Below are 26,661 nucleotides of genomic sequence, written 5' to 3'. Positions count from 1 at the left end.
GACCCAATTACCAAAACACTGAGTGGCCAAGAAGTTACATTATCGCACCCAGGACAACCAGGTAAGAAAAAAAAAAAAATACTTAGGCCTCTCTAACATACCCCATTCTACTGAACCGTTCAGGTGGGAACCATTTGCATCTGTAAAAGGGAGACATGGAAATATGTTATAGCCTGGATGCAAAGCGTTAATGAGTGGAGTCTTTATAGGGGTCTCCCTTACCCCATTCTGAAGAGCTGTTCAGTGGCTCCAGATGGATCTGGATATCACCTGTTGAAGTATTTGATATAATTAAAGCTTTACTAAATAGCCCAACTCTTCTATTCTCATGTATATGTTGTTTTGTGCTTTTCTTGGCGGGCAACAGCAAACCCGGCGAGTGCGCAGCCTACAAACCCGGCGAGTGCGCAGCCTACAAACCCGGCGAGTGCGCAGCCTACAAACCCGGCGAGTGCGCAGCCTACAAACCCGGCGAGTGCGCAGCCTACAAACCCGGCGAGTGCGCAGCCTACAAACCCGGCGAGTGCGCAGCCTACAAACCCGGCGAGTGCGCAGCCTAGAAACCCGGCGAGTGCGCAGCCTACAAACCCGGCGAGTGCGCAGCCTACAAACCCGGCGAGTGCGCAGCCTAGAAACCCGGCGAGTGCGCAGCCTACAAACACGGCGAGTGCGCAGCCTACAAACACAGTAAGTGCGCAGCCTACAGACACGGTGAGAACGCAGCCTATTCTAGTGTTTGATACAACCACGGTCATACCCAACAGTAAAGCAGGAAGAATGACTTTACAATTAAATATTTGGATTTCCTAAGTGCGTACAGATGGCATAATTTCCAAGGATGCTGCTATACTCTCTGTAAATATGGTATACATGATAGAATCGGTATACCTTATGTGATATCATACTAATTAAAGACCCATATGTCACGTATCATACTATTCATTCATTTACTCGTCATACACTTTTCACACACCTCCATTATTAGAGCAGGACTGAAAAGAAAATAAAGGCAATTTTCTGATCACGAAATGATGTCTCTTCAGAAAGCCTTCTACCTTGATAATGCACAAGAGATGTGCCTCATGACTGCACTAGGTAATTTCAGCAAAGTAAAGAGCAAGATCAGTGTTTTTTGTGACTAGAAACCCAAAACAAGGCAATCTGCTCTTATCTGATTACGTTCAGGCTCCACAACCTTCCAAATTTAAAGAGCCAATTTAGGAGCCAGCTGGGACTCTAGAACACAAAGAATAGCTGTGTCTGGGCAGGGGAAAGGCTGCAGGCGAGCATGAGGTCACATCTCTCATGCCGACACGAATGTGGACTCTACTATATACAGTCACAGCCTCAGTGACATTGTCCAATGTAATAAGTGCACGTGATCCAATGTTGGAGTAAGGAGTCAGGGACAGCCCGTGTACAGTGGTAGTGCACTCTAGTAAGGAGCCACGTGGCACACCTAGAATATGGTGCACAATTTTTGGCTTCGGCTTATCAGAAGGACATAGCTGATCTAGATACAGTGCAGGGAAGAGCGACCTATTAATGGACTGGGTGGACAGCAGTACCAAGACAATTATTCACTTTGGTAAAAAAAAAACAAATAATGGCATAGGGGCATATTTATTACAATGTACAAATATATTAAGGAATAGTACGGAGATTTTTCTAAAAATTGTATTAGACTTTGAGGAGGTCCCTTTTAATCTTCTGGAGGAAAGAAGGTTTAATCCTCATCACAGGTAGCGATTCTTTACTTTACAATTAGTGAGATTATGGATTATTTACTGGACAAGCAGTGAGATTATAGATTCTTTACAGTACGAGCAGGGTTGTACATGGATTCTTTACTGTATAAGCAGTTAGGAAATAGAACTCTCTGCCACATGATTTTGTAAGGATTGGATCACTAATAAAAAAATCTTAAAGTGTTATTCACATCTTAAATGATCCTATACCAGTATGTAGTAGGAATAATAATAATAATAATAATAATAATAGCAAACACTTCCAATTAGAAATGTAGTATAGTTCTCCTGCTATAATCATGTCTTAACTCATGTGCAGGGCGTTGCAGCTTTGGCTGTAACCACGGATACCTAAGCTGCAATGCCCTGCACATGAGGTAAGAGACATGGCTAATCAGCAAAACTATACTACATTTCTAAATGGAGGTATTTTCTAATATTATTATTACCCCTACTAAAATATTATGGTAGGATCTTTGGGATCGGAATACCCCTTTAAGGAAGGCCAAGATGCTTTTATGCTTTTTTCTTCCTAAATAATAATATAACATGAGTTTTAGTAGCTAGATTCTGTAGCTGGGCCATTGATGCAGATAAGTAGTCTGATTTCCATATATGTAGCAGAGAAGGAAATTTCCCTTAATATGAAACAACTTGCTTTGTGACTTTTTTTACCTTCTTCTGGATTAACAGTTTAGAATTAATGGTTGAACTTCATTTGCCTTTGTCTTTTTATAAAATGTAACTCCGTACAGCCGTGCAGACTTCGTCATTCATTGCACTGAAGGAAATAATCTGAAAATGCCATCAGCCTGCCAAGCACCTTCTATTAGACCTTTAAACACTTGAGATGCGAGCTGGTAACAAATAGAGTAGAAGACTGAGGTCAACAATGAAGCCACTGACAGAAGGGAATAACACTTGGAAGACAGTAGCCAGCACATGAACAGTCAAGCCCTTGATGGTAATGTATTAAAAGCAGAAACAATGGGCAAGTCGAAGGATCTAAAAAAAACAACCGCCAAAAATACTAGATGACTTGGTAAGATTATGTCCAACATGGCAGTTTCTTCTTCGCTTACTACCTACCAAAATGGCCCAAGGTAGGACAGCAGAGAGAAGTAGAGCCAGCATCATAGGCATCTGAAGTGTGAGATTAGTGCATTGACGGCTGGGTACATACGGGAATGCAACATCATCAAAATGGACCACAGAGTAATGAAAAATGCAGATCATGTGAATGACAAAGATGCTCTTCAAAGGAATAACACCCCACCACACACTGCAAAAATAATTTAGGAATGGTTTGAGGAAAATAAAAAGGTCAGCATGTTGACTTGGCCTCCAAATGTCTCAGAGTTGAATCTGATCAAGTTCATGTAGCCAGCACATGAACAGTCCGTCCTTGATGGTAATGTATTAAAAGTAGAAACAATGGGCAAGTGGAAGGACCTAAGAGACTCTGACAATGGGCAAAATTAGTAGATGACTTAGATTATATCAAACATGGCAGTTTCTTGTTCGCTTACTACCTACCAAAATGGCCCAAGGTAGGACAGCCAGGTCAATATCATAAGCACTGAATGGTGAGATTAGTGCACTGACAGCTTGGTGAACATGGGAATGAAAACCTGCTTAGCGCCCACAGTGTCTACGCTGACAAAAGTGCCTACAGAGATCATCGAAATGGACCATGGAGTAATGAAAAATGCAGATCATGTGAATGACAAAGATGCTCTTCAAAGGAATAAAAAATAATTTAGGAACGGTTTAAGGAAAATAACAAAAAGGTCAGCGTGTTGACTTGGCCTCCAAATGTCCCACAGTTGAATCTGATCGAGCAACAGTGGAATGTGCTGAAAAGTCAAAAGCAATTCATAGAGGCTGCAACTTACAACTTCCTAAACTCCAGTCCTCTCAGCTCCTTAAAAAAAAAAAATCAGGTTTCCTTCACACATGCAATGCTGAGAAAATCCTGAAGACATGATCTGTTGGGGCCGTGAGGACTGGAGTTCGGGAAACACGGATTTAAAAGATCTGGTGTGTAAATTTGACAGCTGATACATGCTGCCCAAACTACAGACATCTTTTCAGAGTCAAACCTATTGGGCTAAAATCCTGCAGCCACGGTCTGACACTTGCTGCTCATGGTTCGGGCAGCATGTATGAGTTTTCAGGTTCCTTTTTTGAAATGACTGACAACATATGAGTCTTTACATTTTCTAGAGTCTATGCTGTGTCAGCTAGAGTGAGGCTTTTTTGGGGGTAAGGGGGGGGGGGAGGCTGGATGCACACAATACTATTTGTATATTGTTTTCAAGCATGGACAGTATTTGATGGGCACTATAAGGTCTCATAATCAGGGCAATGCTAAAGGCATGTGTGGATTTTGAAATCACATTCAATTCATTGGATTCTATTGGTTGCTGTTCATGTGTTTTGTATGTTCCTTGCTTGGTTTGAGGCTGTTTTGTAGAGTCCTGTACACATATATAGCACTAATTCTTTCTAGGCGGAGTAATGCCAAATTTTTTTAACATTGATTTAGATCTCCAAATGACACTTCGATTGGAACCTAAGGCTGCTTTCACATATCCGGTTTTTCCTGTGCGGCACAATCCGGCGCTTTGCAGAAAAACCGCAACCGATTTTTTTTGCCGCCGGCTGCGTTTTTTTTGCATAGACTTTCATTAGTGCCGGATTGTGCCGCATGGGCTTGCATTTGGTCCGGTTTTTGCCGCATGTGGCAGATTTAGCCGATGCGGCGGCCGGATGGAACGTTGCCTGGCATGTTTTTTTTGTCCGGCAAAAAAAAACAAACACATTGTGCCGCATCTGGCCGATGCGGCACGATTTACAATGCATGCTTATGGACGCCGCATGCGGCGTCCTGCAACAAACACCGCATCCGGCCGCCGTATGCGTTTTTTTCCACTACGCATGCTCCATAAGTGGCAAAAACTGGACGGGCCGCATGTCAAAAACTTATGCAAAGGATGTGGTATTGTCGCCGCATCCGTTGCATAGGTTTTAGAGCCGGATTGGCCGGCTCTGCTAAAACCGGAGGTGTGAAAGCAGCCTTATGATCATCAAATTAATTCAGGGAAGTAGCTCAGGGGTTTTAAGCACAATACTGACATTAAAGGGGACCAAAGAGTGTTCAGGATTCAGCATCTGTGGTAAATAGGATATATAACAGCCATGTTGCGGGTTCCAATAATTTTAAGGCCTTTGAATAGGGACGAACTGAAAGACCAAGGGGTCACTTCTGTAGGTCCCCTGTCCGTGTGTCAGCACACTGACCATTGTCTGAGGGATCCCATTATTGAAAGATGACAGCAATACCCTTTAGGGCCAGACTAATTAGGATCACTTTACACAAGTCTAACCTCTTAGCCCGCGACGGGCCGGCATGGGCTGACATTTAGCCTCTTTGCGGCATGAAATCCATGGCTAGACAAAATGTAATCTAATTTATTTCCATTCATAAAGAAACTTCCCATTGTGCAATGACCTCAGCAAACATAATTTAGTAATTTAAAGAGACGTATGGTGGGTGGGGAAAGGGCACGGCACAATTGTCTGAGGTGGCTGTTCAATGTATGGAAACAGAATGATGAATAATTACAATTCATCATTTCAGACTCATTAGTGAGCACGCCATCACTCAAAGAAGGAAAGTACAGGAAAATGCCATTTCCTCACTTACTCTTGTCGCTCACAGATTGAGTTTCTGAAAATCCCTGCAATTATTCTGATCGCGAAGAAACAGGCACAACATTCCTCCAAAAACAAAACTGCAACTAAGTACAACATGACGTACAATAAGCAATTTTATCAATCAAGCGGCATAGACCGCAGATCGGCTCGGCTGACACTTCCGTGATTAACCACTTTCTACATAAAGAACAATCTTTAGATGTTATGTAATAAACATATGTAGTTGGAATATGGCGGAGAATGAAAATCAACAGGAACAGCAGATATACACATTTTCAATTGGGAGCTGCGATGTGTAAAGCTGTCGGAGACAGCAGAAATGTTATCTGAAGAGTCAGCCCGTCACTCTTCTTCTGAATCATTGCTCAGTCTCTATCAATATGCTGAGAAACAGATAAAAGCGTGAAAGCTCATCGTGTCCAGAGGGGCACCAAGTTCTCCCATGAAAATCATCGCCTCCCCCCCCCCCCCCCCCCCGTTCTGATGAAAATAAAATATCATAAAAAATATAACAAAGGAAAAATAAAAACAAAAAAGAAATGACCTAAAAGTCAGTTTCATCCAAGTCGGAACCAAACTACTCTGGAGGGTTTATCCAACATAGTTACATAGGTTGAAATAAGACCTAGGTCCATCTAGTCCAATCTTCCTCCACCAATTATATATTTTGTCACTAAGTCATTTATAACCAACAATGTTGTGTACTGAGGAAATCATCCAGCCCTTTTTTTAAAAGTTGTTATAGTATCTGCCATTACCACCTCTTGTGGTAGGGTATTCCACAGTCTGACTGCTCTAACTGTAAAGAACCCTTTCCTATTCAGCAGCCGGAATCGCTTTTCTTCCACTCGCAGTGTATGCCCCCTGGTCCTTAGTATTGTCTTCGGAAGAAATAAGTCATGTGCCAGTCCTTTATATTGACCACACATGTATTTATACATATAAATGAGATCTCCTCTGAGACGTCTTTTTTCTAAGCTAAACATAATTAACTTTTTCAACCGCTCATCATATGGGAGACCTCCATTCCTTGTAGTAGTCTAATTAGCCGCCTCAGAACTGACTTGCCTTTGAAGAAAAAAAATAACAAAAAAAGACCGTTGTATTCTGAAATGCTAAATCATGCAAACAATATAGATATGTATTACTGCTGAAGGCAATTTAGGAAAAATTGAGATATTTGGCATACAAAAATGGCCATTTCTATATATGCCCAGTAGCCACGTCAAGGCATATCTCGTACACTGAACTGAAGCCACTCTGGGTTACAAACCTCCATGTGTATGGGCAAGTAGAAGCCAGCTACTAGAGAATAAAATCACCTGTGGCTAATAGGGGAGGAGTGCACAATCAGAATGCATGACTCCATAATCTAGACAAAGACTGACGGCTCTCCCAAAATGCAGTCTGACGTGGCTAATGGGCAAATATAGAAATAGACATTTTTGTATGCTAAATATCTCCATTTTTCCTAGATTTCCTTAAGTATTAATGTATATCTATATTCTTGCATTTATTGTTTGCGTGATTTAGCATTTCAGAGTGCAACTGTCTTTGTTATTAAATGTCACGTTCAGTTTTGAACCTGTTCAGACTGCATTCTGGGAGTGCCATCAGTCTTTTTATCCAACAAAAATGTCAAACTACGGTAATGTGCACCGAAAATAGGGGCAGATCCAAAATAGGAAACAAGTTAATTAAAATTTCAAAAATGAACTGAAACTTAAATAATGCGGCATTTGTTTGAAACACAAAAGTGCGATCTAATGTAGAATGTTTAAAAAATTTAAAAAGTTTAAATAACATGATAGTTCCTTTTTCCAGTTTGGAAAGTATGAAAATTTTGCATTAAATATTTTTTTATTATCTACTTACTCAAAAAATTCAGCACAAGTTTCCCAAATTCATCTATGAGTATGTGATGCTTTAAGGGATTTTAAAGGGAACCTGTGATCAGATTTGGGGCCTATAAGCTGCAGCCACCACCAGTAGGCTCTTATATACAGCATTCTAACATGCTGTATATAAGAGCCCAGGCCACTGTGTAGAACGTAAAAATAACTTTATAATACTTACCCTAAACGGTCACTGCGGTGGAGTTGGGCTATATGGGCGTCTCCGTTCTCCGGTGCCGGCGCCTCCTCTTTCGGCCATCTTCGTCCTCCTTCTGAAGCCTATGTGCATGACGCGTCCTACAACATACACATGCCGCTCCCGCGCAGGCGCACTACAATACTTTGATATGCCCTGCTCAGGGCAGATCAAAGTGTGCCTGTGCGGGACCTCAATGCCGGCGAGTAAGGATGACGTAGGACGTGTCATGCATACAGGCTTCAGAAGAAGGACGACAAAAATGGCTGAAAGAGGAGGCGCTGGCATCGGAGAATGGAGACGCCCATATGACCCAACTCCACCGCAGCGACCATTTAGGTGAGTATTATTAAGTTATTTTTACGTCCTACACAGAGGCCTGGGCTCTTATATACAGCATGTTAGAATGCTGTATATAAGAGACCAGTGGTGGTGGCCGCAGCTTATAGGCCCCAAATCTGGTGACAGGTTTCCTTTAATGTAAAGAAGAAAAAAAAGCAAGTCCATCCATAATTTCACATAAGAAAATTAATCTTCAGGATATTAACCGCAGTGACCAATTGTTCATCAAGAATATCCAGTTTTTGCTTATTCAAATGCTCATTTTGCCTAAATTCTGTTTTTTAAATGAGACAATGGTTTTTTTGTCTCTTTTATGGACTAAACTCACCCTTTCAAGTAAATGGGTCAAATAAACAAGGATAGTATATGGATTTAAAGGATCAGTTGCTCAGAGAGTCTAAGGAAACGTCCTTTTTGTTCTCTAGCGACTGCGAAAAACAACTGACATAGGAGTAAAAAAAAAAAACAACAGACTCAAGGACTACAAATGGAAAAAAAAAAAAAGGCAATATCTGGCAATATTCAAAACAGGAGTGTAGTTGGTTCAGCATGGCAGCAAGTGTATAAGAAATATGAAGCCGAGGTCCACATTTGGTTATTTGACATCTGACTGTGACGAGAATAGAAACATAATGGACTGAATGTTTTCTACAAACTGTCCTCATCAGAGGCTGTAACACAGCAGCATGTGTATATGAAGAAGTCACAACGCCTGACGTTCACACATCATTATGACAGAGAACTTGACAGCATAACCAACATTATGTGTCTGATGTAGGGGCCCTTATATAGTACATGGGAATATACCGTAAGACGACAGTAGCGACCGATGAGGCAATTCAGCAACACGATAGGTACAAGTTTAGGGATTTGTACAGTTGCTTGTGCCTTTTCCAGTTTATACAATCTATGATTTATATACATACAGCACACACAAACACACATACATACATACACATACATATATATATATATATATATATATATATATATATATATATATATATATATATATATATATATAAAACATCTCTCTGTGTGTGTGTGTATGTATGAGTGTATAAATATATGCACAATCAAACAATGACAAGTGAGCCCGGTCACTGGAAGGGTTTACACTGGGCAGTGATTGTCAACAACTGTCCGCGTGAACACTTGTCCAGGTGATAAAATCTTCGAACAAGGCTGTGTGCACACATTGAGTATTTGATCAGTTTTTTACCACAGTATTTGTACATCACAACCAGGAGTGGGTAACAAATGCAGCAGTGATGCCCGTGTTTCTATTATACTTTTCCTCTGACTGTTCCACTCTTGGTTTTGGTTACAAATACGGAGGTAAAAAGCTCACCAAACACTCAATGTGTGCACGTGGCCTAAAGGTCCTTAAGGGGATATTCTCGAGTTTAACTACTATGCACTACCCACTGGATAGGGTATAGCTATCTGATTGCTGGGGTCCATGTGGGGTGGCTCCCGCCTATCTCTGGAATTGAGGGTCTAAATATCCCCTATGTCAAGGGTCTCCAACCTGAAGCAAAGAGTCACATGTGGCTCGTGGACTCAAGATTTGAGGCATGTGGCTGTCTTCCAGTTTGGTGCATTAGAACAAAGTCTAGCAAAAAGCATAGAGAGCACGTCTCATATGGAGACTTTTGAGAGTAGCCACACATAGAAGAGCAGATCGGAAAGGGGGGTATGGTACGAACCCCTGGAAGTTGGTATACTATCTCTGAGTGATTTCTGTGGAAAACCATTGTCTGTCATTATACCAATAGTGGGGGCTCTGGGTGTCACCACTATGAGGGGGGCCGGAGCTGGATGTTGCTTCCAACCCTCTATCGGAGCTGAATGTGGCTCACAACGCTTTTTCAGATCTAAATATGCCTCTCAAGGTCAGAATGGTTGGGGACCTCTGCACTATGTGAATGAAGTGGTGGTAGATCATGTGCACTGCTGCATCATTCATTCTTAATGGGTGTGCCAAAGATTGTTGAAAGAGCAGCGCTCACATGGTCTTCAGCGCTATTAGATCATAAGTAGAAGCAATTCACAAGAACATCCTCCAGTTCAGTGAGCCACGATTCTTAAGATCTAACCAATCAGATCCCTAGTGATCAGAAAGTTATCACCTATCCAGTGATAAGTTTCAAACATGAGAAAATTCCATTAAGGTGTTGAAGCAACACACAAGAAACTTGAAGGTAAGAAAGTAAGAAGGATCTTCAATATGGTGCCATAACAATGTCTAGAGTAAAATGATGTATTTTCAAGGTTTGTAGCAACGAAGGTCTATGACATGGCCCTAGACGAGGAGCACTTTGCCAAGATTTTCTGTGTTTAATCAATTAAGTGAACTGTTGTATTGAACTTTCCTCAATAAAACCCTACTAATTCTACTACAAGAAATAAAAAAAAAAATCAATTGTCTAAATTGGGTACATTACTACTCAGAGACATGATGAGAAAATGGAAAGAAGCACTAACAAGATCAGTTATGTATCATTTCCAGACAGTTTAGATGTCTGGAGAGAGGAAAGCAGAAGAATATTCTAGAACTGATCAGATGATCTCTACTCTATAATTGATGTGCTAGAACTGTACTTTGGTTCCTCTTGGGTACAGAGACGTTTGACAGTTTTCCAATTTACTGGCTGTAGGTGGGAGCGCTGATTAGAAATAAACTGATTGCACCAATTAAAATAAGATGATCCCGGAATGTCCTGTCCTCCCCTGTGGAGGAAATATGCAGTGCGTAACTTACATGTCTCCATTCCTTCATCATCGTCATCAACAGGTGGCTTGTCATAGGACTTGTCGATAGCAGCACGGAAGCTCTCGTTGCAGCCTCGTCCTCGAATAATGCGTGGACGTGGGCGATGGAAAGGGATGTCTCCATTCAAAGTCACCTCAGCCACGGCCGTCTGCAGACTTTCTAATGAGCTGGATTTCTTCAGGCCTAATGAAGGACCCACATCTCTGCTGGGGGAACCTTGGAGGTCAAAAAGAAAAGTTAATTGGGTTTAGCATAAGACGGTGAATGATTGACTATTTAGGTTTTCAATGATATTCTGCAGGGAGCTGTTTCTATTAGAAACTCTTTCATATTCTTTTACAACAGTTGTCTGAAGATTGTTGAAGCACAAATCTATTGGTCATGTCATTTAGAAAAAGAATCGTCTACGTATCAAGATTCCTTTCTGTCATAGTCCTTCCATATCACCTTCATATTAAACAATTATTTCTACTATGAGAACGGATAGTGTCTCATCTAAAGTTTCAGTCTTGTATGTAGAACATAAGCATTTAAAGGGCACCTGACAGCAGTTTCATGCTGCCCAGACCATGGTCAGCACACAGGTTGCCTTATCACAGTAAAAACACAAGTAGTAGAGTCAGGACTTGTGAAAAGTGTTTACTGATCAGATGAGTTCCTTCCAGCTTCTTTCCACACAGCTCAGCTTGACTGATAGGCCTCTCCCTATTCGCAAGGAGTAAGAGACTGGTGAACCTAAGGAGCTTGGCCTATAGAAGCTGGCTAGTGTATACTTCTCCCTGTGACGGCTTTATGACGGATGGTGTTTTCTCAACCTGCGGCAATTTCTTTCTACCCACAACTGTGTGCACAAGCACACATACATACACACACTTATCTCCCGAACCAGCATTACTGCTCCACTCTCTACCCTCTGCTCTCTATCAGTTGCCTTAAGACAATGCCACATGACAATTTTGTCCAAGAAAAAGAAACACTGTTCTGCTCAAACAAAATGGTCATCAGCCACTGATTGGCTGCTGCCTTAAGTGATATTAAATATGTTAGGTGACCAACAAGGAACACAGGGCTGAGAATGGAACAGTGGTCCCAATCTGGTAGGTAAATGTATTTTTTTTTTTTAATTGTAAACTTTCTCCAGAACCCTGGAGGCCATTGCTAAGTGATTGTCCTTTAAAAAGAAAGTGTTAAAGTGAACCTGTCAGGCCAGAGACTAGTTGCAAGGGCGTTAGTTCCCTTGGCTAGTCGGCCCCCCTGTGGGCGTGATAACATGTTAATGAATGTGTAGCGTCAGTGGCACGGTTGCTCGCACCTCAGCTGCCACCACTCGTTTTCGGCCAAGTGCGCAACATCAGAACATCCCTGAACTTCCAGTCACACACACTACACCAGTTTGAAGATGGGATGCATACACCCGACTGCAAGTACGGGACTTCTGATCATGAGCACTGAGCCGAAAATCAGCAGTGGCAGCTGAGAAGTGAGCATGACAATACCTCTGACGCTGCACATTCATTAGCATGTTAGTACGTCCAAAGGGGCGTACTAACATGCTAAGAGGGCCTACTAGCCAAGGGAAGCAACGCCCCTGCGACTAGTCCCTGCCTTTATTAGCATATGATAAAAGATCTTTAGAAATATGTTTTCTAAAGATCTTTCTCTATGCTAGTGTATACAGGGACAGTTAGGCAGGAATTAGCAATATGCACCCAGAATTGCTCATGGTTCTGGGTGCACATTCACCTGACTGGTTCCCTTAAAATTCTGGAAAACTTGCACTGTCAATGTATTACAATATTTTATAATTTGTCCCTTTTGTTTTAATAATTTTCTACTGTTTTTTTTTTTTGTAACCCCCTCACTACAGACCAAGTTGTAAAAGGAGAGAATGTCTTTGGCATGATGTTATTAACCATCAGGGCACACTTCTGCCTTTGCCGTCATTTACTGAAAGCACAGACACCGCTTATTAATTAGTATTGGCTTGTCAAGTGCAAGTTCAAGATGCTTTGTACAGATAGTACTTAAATGACAAGCGCTCACACAAGATGCCAGGCTCATTACACGAACCTTCATGTCCTTAAATCGATATTTACTTGGACAACTTTTTGCATGTAAGTTGAGAAAAATAAAGTTTGACAGCAGATGCTTCACACAAAATCTTACCAAAACTTGAAAAAGTAATTTGTGGCATCATGTACTATAATGACATCTACTGAGCAGCATATGGTCACTTTTAGATTTTACATTATGTGTCACTATTTATTAAGGAATCGAAAAGAGTGCAAATATTTCTAGCCATAAGCAATATCTTAACAGGTATAATTGGAAAAAAGGAGGAACAGAATATATTTCAGGGACAGATATACATTTCATAAAGTGATATAAAATTCTGCATAAATTCAGTATCGTAGAGGAAGATGGACTCTAAACACAACTTCGTCCTAATGTCCAAAAATTCTCAACTTTTCTCTTCAATGAAGTGTCTTACTGTGTTATTTTTTAGCTGCCTAAACACCTCATTATTGAACCACAACTAGGGCTTATTTTTGGAGTAGGGCTAATATTTTTAGCATACTCCAAAAAAAGTTGAAAATTCCCGCTAGGGTTTATTTTAGGGGAAACAGGGTATGTAACAACCATTAATTACAACCTCTTTTCAACTACTCAAAAATTGTAAGCCAATGCTCCTCGGGGTTCATCCCAAAAGGAATTGTACAGGACTAGAAAAACAGGTCTGCTTTCTTAAAAACAAAAATACTTGCTTGATGATTGGGTGACCAAAGACGGTGGCCCATAGGTTCAAAATGTCTCCATTTATTGACCCCACTTACGATAAGTAGAGCAGTTCTGATAAACAAGAAGTAGTAAAATGCTCTGACGACTATTTATAAGTATGTACATTTCATAATGAGCTGAGACGCTTTATAGCATATGAAAACCATAAATTATCAGGTAACAGAAAAACAAACTGACTTTACAGCCTTATCCACTGTGTGTAGGCTGATTTCACTGTATCAAGGGAAATTCTTTCAGGCAAATATATCTCTCGGAATAGCTGCTATACACTATTTCATTAAATAAATATTTTACAAGTTTAATAATTTTAATTTTTTTTAGTTTTTTTTTACTTTTAATCCCCTCTTTCTGCTTTCGCCTGCACTTTTACAGTTTTTGCTCATACAAAAGCCAGACTATTAAATACGACTGGAATTCATAGCAATTACCTTGCCGAAATCAACAGCTGAATCAGTGCGTTTAACACTAAGTGCTACTCTGATTGGCCACTTATCCGGAGGGCAAATTAAGGTCAAATATATTCTGATTATATAGTATTGTCAGTAATATTCAGATTCTGATAAAGTAAATAAAGGGAACCTAAGTTGAAGACTGCAACGCAAATTCATTCAGTGTGAGAGTGTTTCGTAGATGGCAAAATGAATGGATTTTGAAAACTCCTGAAAAATGGTTTCTTCTGTCTCCTTCTGGCAAGAAAAAAGGAAAAGCAACAATTATATTGTACTAAATCGCACTAACTTTGGGTAAGTTCACACAGTGCGTTTTTCGCGGCGTTATTGCACGTTTTTTGGGTGCGTTTTTTGGCCTCAAAACTGCATGACATTGCTTCCCCAGCAAAGTCTATGAGTTTTTATTTTTGCTGTCCGCACACAACTATGTTTTTAAGCTGCGTTTTTGAGCTTAAAAAAAAAATTGACATGTCAATTCTTTCCTGTGTTTTTCTGCGTTTTCCCCCCATGCAATGCATTGGAAAAACGCAGAGATCAAAAACGCAACCAAAAACACACCAAATTGCATTTTTTTGCAGCAGGTACGTTTGTGCGTTTTTAGCGGCCAAAAACGCACAAAAACGCAGCGTCAAAAAAATGCAGCGTGTGCACATAGCCTAAAACTGGTTTTACATTTTGTGGAGCATGCGTTGCCATTTTTGCACTAAGGCTATGTGCACACGCTGCGTTTTTATGACGCTGCGTTTTTGGCCGCTAAAAACGCACCAGGTTTTTACAGCGATTTGGTGCATTTTTGGCTGCGTTTTGCTGCATTTTTTTATCTCTGCGATTTTCTGCGTTTTTCCAATGCATTGCATGGGGGAAAAAATGCAGAAAAACACTGGAAAGAATTGACATGTCTATTTTTTTTAAGGTTTGAGGTCAAAAACACACCTAAAAAACGCGCAAAAACGACGCGAAAAACGCACACTGTGCACATAGCCTAACTCTAACCTTTTTAAAATGTGGTGAAGTTTAGTGAAAGGGAGCATGGTCTGAAAAAATAGTTTGACAGATTCACTAGAAGATATGAAAAAAAAAATAAAAAAAAATGGAGTTTATTGTAATCGAAATTTACTCCAAGTCCATGACTAGAAGACATTTTTTGGCACTGGCGATCAGACAGGCAAATGCCTATGGGGTTATCTGGGACTTTGTTTTTTGCTATGGGGCTCAGAACTTACTGGAAGGTAATGGCTAACTACCTGCCCGATTCCTCCTGCGTTAAAATGTTCTGGCTCAGATCAGTCATGGACCACCTCCATGCATTGGCAGTTTGTGAGTGGTTGCTTTATTAGTGCTTTGCACCTTTGATGCCTCCATCTTTATTGGGGAACTTAGTCGCATCATCTCAGTGCATTAGATCCTTTGGCCTGGGCAGGTTAAAACTGCTGCCCTCTTGTTGTAAGTAACCGCTCTTAACAGCAATACTCCCGCTTCTGGTGATGTTACATCGACAGAGCAGCACCTTCTCAACTGGTCTGCTCTGTTGACAGGATATCACTTTCATGGTCATGCTGATTGACAGCTGGCTCCCTGCAGTTAGGCAGTAGGGAGCCAGCTGTTAATCAACATGATATTGGCAGTGGCACTGCATTGACAGGACAGAGCAGAAGAGAAGCTGCTGTTCTGTCGACATGACATCACCAGAAAAATTACTGGTAGGAGCACACAATGACCACTATGAGCTGGAAGACATTGTGGCAGGCCAGAAAAAGCAGAAAGTTAGCAACTACCAGTAAGTGCTTGGCCGCATTACAAAAAACAAACAAAACAAAGTCCCAAAAAATCCATTAAAATAAAATAAAAATTAGCACCTTCTACTGCAGGAGAGTCTGGATCAAGACCGGCATATATAACCCTCATATACACAAAATCCAGTTCATCTCTGAATTGTGATGGTGGTAATGTTTTTAAATTAGAGGTTATCAACCCTTTGGAGTATACACATACAGTGGATGATATTGAGCGCATGACAAAAGGTCTCTTAAAACATAGGTAAGTGATATTACCTTCACCATAGTTTGGACTTAAGTTCCGAATTATATTATTCTGAGTTCCTAATGCTAGTGGCATCTACCAATAGGTTGATGAGCCACATGAAGGGCACCTCAAAGCCAAATGTTGTAGGACAATACTTTAGAAAGTATCACGGGTGGCAAAAATATAAACCACTTTTCCAGGACACATGAAGACTAATTTTTCTCATATATGAAGCATACACTTTTCTGACCCAATTGATGAATGCCATCTGAATCTCATGTTAAGGTGCATAATGTAGGCGTTGCCATACGGTTACATATCCACTTGGATTAAGCACAACACAATTATTGAAAGCGTAACACATAAGACTGGAGTAACACTACTCATACGGTCTACATGTCCCAAATATAAAAGATGGAGGTCATCCGGACAGACCGATCTGACATGCTAATTTCTGACATGCCAGTTGTGGTACCACGGTGTGTGGCAAATTCATCACTTTAAGAGCCTCGAGCTTGTCTCATAGAAGGTGGTAGTGTTTTGGTGTGAATCTTTTGAATGCATTAATGGCTTTAATGCGTCAATCCGGATGAATGAGTGGAGGTTTACCACTGAAGTTCACTCCAACCTTTGCTCTCAACTCTAAACATTCAGAAAGATCAGACAGTCCAAATAAACCAGAGAGAAAAATAATTAAAGGCCTATTATGTTGTCCGCCTGAGGAGCTGTTGACTTTACATGCCTTATCAATCTAACAGCTTTCAACTTCAGCCTCCGCAACAAGGTTTTCACAACTGGCCTGAATCTAAACAAGGAGGCAGAAAAATACTTAAGATTTATTAACATAATTTTGACACCTACTTTTCTTCCCGCAGTTGTATATTTCTTCTCCTTCCCTTTTCAGTGGAATGTGTTAACCTCTAACCCTTTCAAGTCACGACAAGAAATACAATTATTTTATAACTCTGAGACAGATACTTCCATTACGAGATGTCTCCCTCTCAATAAGACTAAAGCTTTTTAATAAACTATTTATCTTTTTCCAAACAGGTAACTCCGTGGTTTAAAGACCCGACCTTTCCCCCTGAACATCATAACTCACGACCCGCTGGACAGAGGATGCTTTAATCAAAGCACTTATTTTACAAGTCAGACCAAATCTAATTTGTGCAAGTAAAAGAAAGTATAGTGCGGATTAAACCTGACATATGCCGATCAATCGACAACTGACTCGGTAATTGCTGGAGCACAATCCTTGAGTCTTCCTACTTGTCTTGTAAATGGGTACTCTATTCTTCAAAGTGATAGCCCATCACTAGGATCTGGTGTACAGCTGGGGGTCAGTGGTAGCTGTGCAGGGAAAACTGAAGCACCCTTCACAAATTGAATGCTTTTCAGTTGAACGGTCATTCAACCGGTAGCCATCTCGGCCGGTTCTCCCATACACAGGATAGCTCCTATGAAGAGAGTAGCAGATAGATATGTATGGCTCGGGTTATCTCAAGGAAAACAAAAGGACTGGCAGTCCAAAACCAGACATACCAAATCTCTTAAGGCCCCTTTACACACTGCAACATCTCTAGCGATATCGCTGTAACGTCACAGGTTTTCTGACGTAATAGCGACCTCCCCAGCGACATTAAAGTGTGTGAAACGCATCAGTGACCTGGCCTTTGCTGTGAGGTCGCTGATCGCTACAAATCTTTCAGGAACATTTTTTGGTCCTTTGTATCCCGCTGTGCAGCATCCATCAGTGTGTTTGACACCATTACGACGACTTCGTTAGCGACTTCCCTTTCAAATAGCTGCTTTGACACGTCCCCAACAACCAGCTAGGCCGTTCTGCAGGTCCGCATCGTTGCTGCGTCGTTGGCCAGGTTTGCCTGTTTGACAGCTCACCAGAGTCTTTCCAGCGATCCCGGCCAGGTCGGGATCGCTGGTGGGATCGCTAAAAAGTCTCAGTGTGTAAAGGGGCCTTTACTCCCTCCAACAATCAATTGTCCTTGCCCCCATACACAGATGACCCAATCATTATCAGCAGGCTTGGACAACATAGGTCTAGAGTTGGTGTTAGAAGGCATACATAGCTCTAATTAAATACTGGAGCCCTTTCATTCTCAAGATCTGTGGGGGTCCAGAGTATGATCCTTTTATAAAGTAGTAAAGGTTAAGCTTTCACACAATAGGAAAGAAAGGCCGGCTTTGGGTCACCAGAGACATAAATATTTATAGAATTTGCTGCCTTGGTATAAAGGCAAAAGGGGCTTTCAGGCATCACCTTGATGCCTAGTACTCTGTTTAAGTGCCCCGACTGTAACTCCCAACTACCTCCCAGCCTTCTGTATAGCAATTTATAGGCTTATTGGATTTTTTTTTATTTTACTTTGTGCCCCATTCACATGGTCACATTACGCCCTGCTGTATAAAGTCACATGGAACCTGTATACTTCTAACTTGTATATTTTCATTTCTTAGAAGACAAAGGTTTGAAATGTAAACTGAACCTTGAAGAACTAATTAATTACAAGGAGTGCAGAGTTCCTCCTTAAGGGTTTAAGCAGACGTCCAACGATCATGATTCAAACCACAATGCAAGGACTATCAACGGCTCTCTCGAGCGGAGCATCACAGCTGTATACATTTTTAAGAGGCTGCAGCGCCAGGGTCAGGAGAGCCATGGCCAATCCGTGCATTGCGGTTCATATCCGGGCCAAGATTGGTGAACGTCTACTTAAGCTGTACCAGTCATGGTTGCAGAGGGGTGTTTTATTAGCACCACCCTCTGCTAAGGGGGAAGCTCCGTGTTTGGCAGGTTATTTTTCAGCTACTCAATAGGTAATTCAGGGAGAAATTCATGTGCTGCGCTCGCTCATAAAAACCTTAAAATGGGAAATAAAGCAAAAAAACAAGCAAAATAACACAAAAAAGGTCAAAAACACAAAAAAAGTAAATGTACATTATTGGGTAACTACTGCACAACACAGACTTGCATCAGATCAGTGCATTACATCAATGTTCAGGCATCCGTCATTGGCGGTTACATCCCGCCTGAACTCCTCAATGTTGCTATTTTCTCAACTATTTATAGTCATCGTTTGGCAGCGGCTCCTCATCTGTCAGTCTGGGCATCTACTTGAATGAATAAGGCCAAGTCCGCACATTTAAATTTTGACCCCAATCAGACCAATGTCCTAATAATTCACTTTTAGGACAAATACAGTCTAATATTATGAGTCTGTAAAATTATACAGCTAAAAGCAAGGAAGCTCCCATCATAAGACCTGTAAGTTCAGATCTAAGGAAGCCTCCAAATCTTGAAAATAGGGGCTTCTAAGTAAATTAAGTAAAATTATTTTTGTACTTCGTAAACAGCTAGATCATGCAACAAGAATATTGGATAATGTGATTAAAACCCAACCACAAACAAATGAAAAGATTTGGAGTTAAAGGAGAGAGCCCTCTTTCAAAAGCTCCGTTAATTAGCAGGAACAGAGTTTGGGCAATAGGCAACTTGATGTGCTTAACGGGTTTGTGCCAAACCATAAGAAAATGGATATATTTCCGATTGCTGGGAGCCTGTGCACCTCTTCTCTGTTTATCGTCTATGGGACAGGAAGAAAAAGCAGAGGGCAGCACTTAGCTCTCCATAGCAAATAAATGGAGTAGAGGTGACCATGTACAAAGCTGTGCTCCATTTGGGTGGGGCTCTTCAAAGCCTGTCGACATTGGTGGGGTTCCCACTGGTTGGACACCCATCAACAAAAAGAACTTTGAAACTTGGCATCAACCCTTTAATTACTCCTCCGGTGGAAAAATTGGAAACGTGATCTTTGGGGTTTCATGATAATGGGACATCCTGCAATGAGACTTTTTGACAAGATAACTCTACTCCAAAAAATGGTCTATACTAGTGGGGCTTTTTTTGTTTAGGTACAAAACAACCAATAACTATCTGAATTATGTCTGTTTTTCGGAAGCATAACTTCAAATCCCCTACATTGATGGATTTAAAAGAATAACTGCATGATCAATGGGAATCAAACAACTATGACAGCCCCACTGATTCCAAGAAAGAAGCGTCCCCAGTGAAAAGAATAGAGATGTAAATGTGAGTCTACCACTCAACTTAACAACGGAAAAGCTATTTAACTTGTTTCTTTACAAGAGAATGAAGCAGTGGCCAAGCATGTGAACTACCACCCCATTTACAAATGGAAAATTGGGAACGCTGGTTTTTGGGATTGGGGGGGGTCCCACCTGTTGGATCCCGAGCAATCATAAAAATTTAGCAGGAAAGCTTCTTTAGGAAAAAATGTGGTGGCATAAAAACTTAAAGGCCGATTTATTACAGCTTTTATGCCAAAATTCTGCACTCAAGTATTGTTTCCTCTGGCATTCACACACCATTTTTGCACAGTTCTGACAAAATGGGCAGAGCTGGGGTAAGACGGGGGGCTTGGCATCCCAGCCGGGAGCCCGTCAGGTGCAATATGCACTCAGAACCACGAGCAGTTCTGGGTGCATATTGCAAATCTCTGCCTAACTGTCCCTGTATCTATTAGCATACATGAAGAAATCTTTAGAAACAGTATATCTAAAGAGCCTTTACGAGATGCTAATGAGAGTAGCGACTAGTCGCAAGTGCGTTATTTCCCCCGACTAGTCCGCCCTCTTACCATATCCACAGAGGCGTGTTATCATGCTATTCAATGCCCACTGCCCAACGTCATCACCGGTGACACGCATACCTGTGTCCATTGTCACGGCTTCAGACGCCGGCTTTAGGGTCAATGTGCATGATCAGAAGTCACCAAATTTCTGGTCATTTGAAGTAGGGTGTATGTGTCTTGGCTTCAGAGAGGTCTAGTGCGCATGACCGGAAGTGCCCAGACTTCTGATCATGCGCACTGACCCTAAAGCCGGAATTTGAAGCGGTGACAACGGACACAGGTACACGCTTCACAGCTGATCATGCTGGGCAGTAGAGATTGAATAGCATGTTAGCACGCCACTGTCAGCATGCTAACATGCTAAGAGGGCGGAGTAGCCAGGGGGATATAATGCCTTTGCGAGTAGTCCCTGTGCTCATTAGCATATCATAAAGGATCTTAAAGAGATCTTTAGAAAAAGTATTCCTAATCTATGCTACTGTATACAGGGACAGGTAGGCAGGGATTAGCAATATACACCCAGAACTGCTCGTGGTTCTGGGTGCATATTGCACCTGACAGCGTCACTTTAATGATGAGCGACGGCATCCGCTACTCTACAAATCTTACCAAGGTACACCGAGGCACATTCCACTTTTCAGACACTCCTGATTCATTAAGAGGACTAGGCATCTTAAAGAACCAGGAGCGCACGACTCCACCACAACCCCTCATCAAAATTGGCCTGAAAGCCACAAACCTTGATGAATCGTAGTTTTAATCGATCATCAGCAAAATAAACAAAAAAGTGATCGTCAGGTGAACAACTCCTTTGTTCGCTGCAGGATTTGTAAAAGACTGACCAATTCATGATTGAGAAAATGGTGCAAACTACTTAAGAGTGATGATCATATGTCTATGACGTATTTCTAGGTCTAATGTCCTTATGTCTATACAGGAGATTTGGGCCTTATTTCTTTACAGTAGTTATAATTCCATTTTTCTAACATATTAAAGGGAACCTGTCACCGATTTTGAAAATACTTAACTGTCGGCGTGGAGCAGATGGGTCAGATGGGAGTATCCGTTCTCCGGGTCCTGCGATTCCTCTTTCGGCCATCTTTGTCCTCCTTCTGAAGCTAGTGTAGATGACGCATTCTACGTCATCCACAATAGCCGGCAGTGAGGTTCCGCGCATTCGCTCTACAATACTTTGATCTGTCCTGCTCAGGGCAGATCAAAGAGCGCATGCGCAGGACCTCACTGTCGGATAGTGTGGATGATGTAAAACATGTCATCCACACTAGCTTCAGAAGGAGGAGAAAGATGGTCAAAAGGAGGCGCCGGACCTGGAGAACAGAGACGCCCATCCGACCAATCTGCTCCATGTCGACCGTTAAGTATCAACATCCGGTGACCAGCTCCCTTTAAGAAATTATTCAGTGCAGAATATTACATTTGTTTACAAACTATTGTCAATTTAGGGGCATTTAAGGTTCGCTTATTTCACCCCTTTGGTGGAGGTTTTCTGCGGACACACAAATATGGGAATCCATTGTAATAAACACTTATTTTAACATTCAAAATATACATTATTCCTGGAATTTCAGGTTTGGACCTCGGACAGCAAAAAAGTAATTCAGAATCAGAAGATGTAAAATGCCGGCAGAGCAGCAAGTGTAAATGGAGAGGATCCAACACGAGAACGATATTCCCACATAAGAGCGGCTTCGGCCTAATTAAAATAGCATTCCAAAGGTCAAAAGCTAAGTTGGATTAATAAATCACAGAAACTCATAATTGCACAAGGCACATTATTTTAATTGCTCAGAAAGGAAAAAAAAAAACATTATTACTCAGAAGTCATTTTTCTTTAACTGATCATTGAAAAAAAAAAAGAAAACTGTTAAACGACATAATTTATTGACTAATGGCTGCCGCATAATTCTTCCCGTTAAGGTCTAAGTTCAGGGTCAGGCAATTTTTTTTATATAGAATATAGATCTGATACATAAACTTCAGAATATTATTTGTCCTTTTATCTACAACTATGAATCCGTCATTACGTTCCTTTTTTTTTTTTATCACCACCATGTTTACAATGCTGAGGCGCCACCATCATCATCCGCTGTGCCATCCGAGAGAAAGGTGGTGCTAACACGTACAGGAAGTGAACCGGTAAGGGTGCGGCTACGCGCTGCGGCTGTAACTCCGCCCACCTTCGGCAGGACAATGGCTCGTTGCGGGTGGGTGAAGTTTCAGCTTCAGCATGTGGCCACACAAAACCTCAAAAAGTTAGATGGAAAATTCTGCAAAGGCTGCGCATATTCACACTAATCTTTTTGCAACGCAGAACGTTGCCACACCATTAATGCCTTGTGTGAATATGCTCTAGAAAAGCATTTCCCAACCTGCGCTGCCTAAAATAAAACTTCATTGAAAAACTATTAATTTTGTGGCGCATCACAGTTATAGATCTCGCCAGAATTTCACATTGTCGTCCAAGATGAAATTCTTCTAAAAATATAGAAAACTCTAAAAAGTATTCAAGTATAATGAATCTAAACTACATATGCTTTACAGAATTTATTAATTTTTTTTATCCCATGGAAACCATGGTATAAATTTCTGCAGCTGATTTTTCAGCAACAAAAATCCCCCCAGATGTGGATCGAGATTTCACAGTACAATCTGTGTACATTATTAAGTAGATCGGTTAAGCTGGGTTCACACATAGCGACAACGACGTCGCTGTTACGTCACCATTTTCGGTGACATAGCAGCGATGTCGCTGTGTGTGACATCCAGCAATGACCTGGCCCCTGCTGTGAGGTCGCCGGTCGTTGCTGAATGTCCTGCTTCATTTTTTGCTCGTCGCTCTCCCACTGTGAAGCACACATTGCTGTGTGACAGCGAGAGAGCGACAAGCTGAAGCGAGCAGGGAGCAGGAGCCGGCATCTGGCAGCTGCGGAAAGCTGTAACCACGGTAAACATCGGGTAACCAAGAAGCTCTGTCCTTGGTTACCCGATATTTACATTAGTTACTAGCACCGCCGCTCTCACGCTGCCAGTGCTGCCGGCTCCCTGCTCTCCTAGCCAGAGTACACATCGGGTTAATTATGCAGGGAGCCGGCACTGGCAGCGTGAGAGCACACACCGCTGGCTCCCTGCACACGTAGCCGGAGTACACATCGGGTAATTAACCCGATGTGTACCCTGGCTAAGAGAGCAGGGAGCCAGCGCTAAGGCGTGTGCGCTGGTAACCAAGGTAAATATCGGGTGATGGTTACCCGATACTTACCTTAGTTACCAAGTGCAGCATGGCTTCCACAGCAACGCGTGTTGTTATGATCGCTGCTGCGTCTGCTGTGTTTGACAGCTAAGCAGCGATCATAACAGCGACTTACTAGGTCGCTGTTGCGTCACAGAAAATGGTGACGTAACAGCGACGTCGTTGTCGCTATGTGTGAACCCAGCTTTAGTCCTGATGACACTGGTGTATCTACTTTGCCACAATGACAAAATAATCCCCTGATAAAACGAGCATTATATACAACTATAGCTGGACTCCGACCATACCAATTAGAAAATTGTGGAGAAAAACTTCCAAAAAAAGGATTTTATAACCATTTTGATATGAATTCCAATGGTAAGCACACCAGCCTCATCAGGTGAATAGAATCATTTAATATTGTACAACATTGTGCCTATGTTTTGCGTAGTGTTGGGGGGAAAAAAATGGCCAAGTAAGAATGATTAAAGGGAATCTAGTGCCTTTTTATACATGCTTTTAGATTAATATTTTTTTCTATATAGAATAGTAGAACCTAATTCATTCCTGATCTGCAGCGCAAGACAGAGAGGCCCATTTTTTCTATTCCTTTTGATATTAAAGGAAATCTGTCACCAAGTTTTTGCTCCCCCATTTGAGAGCAGCATAATGTAACGGCAGAGACCCTGATTCCAGTGATGTGTCACTTACTGGGCTGTTTGCTGTCATTTTGATAACATCAATGTTTTCTCTGCTGCAGATCTAGCAGTTATACAGGAGCTCATGAATGTGCTGGACTACCTGCAGCACGCCAAGTAGTCCTCTAATGATAAAATAACTGTTTAATTAGCAGTAGATTATCAAAATGACACTAAGCATCCCAGTAAGTGACGCACCGCTGGTATAAGGATCTGTATCTCTACATTATGCTGCTCTCAGATTAGGTTGCAAAAACCTGGTAACAGAGTCTCTCGAAAGGGACTCTGTAGGTAGGTTTCTGCAATGTAACCTGAAGATCTCATACTGCAAGAATTAAAACAGAGACTCCAGCCCTGCATCTGTTATCACACAGTCTTTTTTTGTTTGTTTACTTGCAATGTTAACTTAAGCCTTTTATCTTTATCATTAGTGGGTCACAGCAGAAAAAGCTCTAGTCAGACTCCGCCCCCTTCTGTGATTAGCAGCTTCTGTCTATGGAAATGTACACTGAAAGCCTGGTGCGGGCGTGAGCAGCTGTCACAGCTCTGCTACATACAAAATCTAAAATCTTTCACTTTGTCACAACAGCTGTGCACAGAAATCTAAGTCATACATTGTTGAAATCAGGATCTCTTTGCCTACATCATGCTGCTCTCAGATGAGGTAGCAAAAACCTGTTGACAAATTCCCTTTAAGAATGATTACACCAAATGTTGATTTGATTTAGATTTTTTTTTCATAATTAACAAAAAAGCAAACAATTCTATTTTGGAAAGCATATATACTTTGAGACATAGTTTTCCTACACCTGTCAAACTTTTGCCCGGTACCGTATGCAGTTGGGATTGTGATATCTGGAGGTAGATTGCATTTAAGGATATTTACAAAATAAATGGTTAAAAGCACAACGTCGTACAGGAACCGCGACATAAAATTAGGACAGAGCTGATGAAATGGTCTACGCTTACACTGGTCACCTCTTCAGCGCGTGTCAAGCGGTGCAAGCCTGTAATGAGTACTCTCAGCGGTGAGAGTCGCCTGCCAGCCTTCCAAAAAGGTCATGCCGACATGCAATGCCAACGGCACTTCTGACAAATCTGCTTTCACCTACATTTCTATAGCAACAGCGTAATCTCTTACCTGCATTGTGGTCAGCCATTGCACTGATCCTAGCCTCGTCGGCTACTGTTAAAAAGGTAAATGTAAGAAGGTTAGCCCAGTTAGTGCCCACATTCCACATGCAGCAAACAATGGAACATTAATGAGAAGTCTCATGCAGAATCCTTACCCCCCACCTTAAGGCTATGTTCACACTAGAAAAATGATTTTTCTTAAGAAATTTCTTAAGAAATTTCTTAAGAGTGCACCTGTGTTAAAAAACGCACCAAAAACGCACCTGCGTTTTTGCCGCGTTTTCGGTGCGTTTTTGGTGCGTTTTCGGTGCGTTTTTGGTGCGTTTTTACCGCTGGTTGCTCCCTGCGTTATTGTGCCAATTATCTATGGCAAAAAACGCAGTTAGCTGCAGAAAAGAAGTGACATGCTCATTCTTTTTCTTAAGAAAATCTACTGAAAGAATTTTCTTAAGAAAAAAACGCAGTGTGTGCACAGCTAATTTTTTTTGCCATAGGTTTTGCTGGGGAATGTCTGCAGAAAGGTTACAAGAATTTCTCAAGAAATTTCTGCAGCAAAAACGGACCAAAAACGGACCAAAAACGCAGGTAAAAAACGCAGTGTGTGAACACAGCCTAATACTGGAAATGACGCCATGCAGTAGTTGGCCGCACACTGCTGGCATTTATGTTATTAAGGCCCTGTGTGTTAGCGTCACCCACTTAAAGAGAATTAACAACTGTTAATTATTTGCATCATTTGTTCATGCCTCAAGCAGATCATTCCGAACACAACAGAATAACGATGATTGCATCTCATGTAGGAAGGCCGGGTCATTACAATTAATTGCTGCTTATTAATTATTGCATTCACAGGAAAGCTTTGCATTGCTAATTCCCATATGGAAAAGAAAATAAACCAGTTCAGGAGGCCAGGCGATAATATCCATGTACACGTCTGCAGAAATCAGACCTGAGATGCTGCA

At 41.5% G+C, this 26,661-nt stretch overlaps 1 protein-coding gene across 1 annotated transcript in view; it reads right to left on the bottom strand.

Moving 5' to 3' along the window:
• Positions 1–26,661, bottom strand: part of PARD3 (par-3 family cell polarity regulator) — an 807,488-nt gene that overhangs the window by 266,540 nt on the left and 514,287 nt on the right. Inside the window, 2 exon segments of the mRNA XM_075315482.1 lie at positions 10,666–10,893; positions 25,707–25,751. Coding sequence (XP_075171597.1) covers positions 10,666–10,893; positions 25,707–25,751 — 273 coding nt within the window.

The sequence above is a fragment of the Anomaloglossus baeobatrachus genome, chromosome 6 (assembly GCF_048569485.1).
Source record: "Anomaloglossus baeobatrachus isolate aAnoBae1 chromosome 6, aAnoBae1.hap1, whole genome shotgun sequence".
NCBI classification, from domain to species: Eukaryota; Metazoa; Chordata; class Amphibia; order Anura; family Aromobatidae; genus Anomaloglossus; species Anomaloglossus baeobatrachus.
This window is presented reverse-complemented; position numbering and strand designations above follow the sequence as displayed.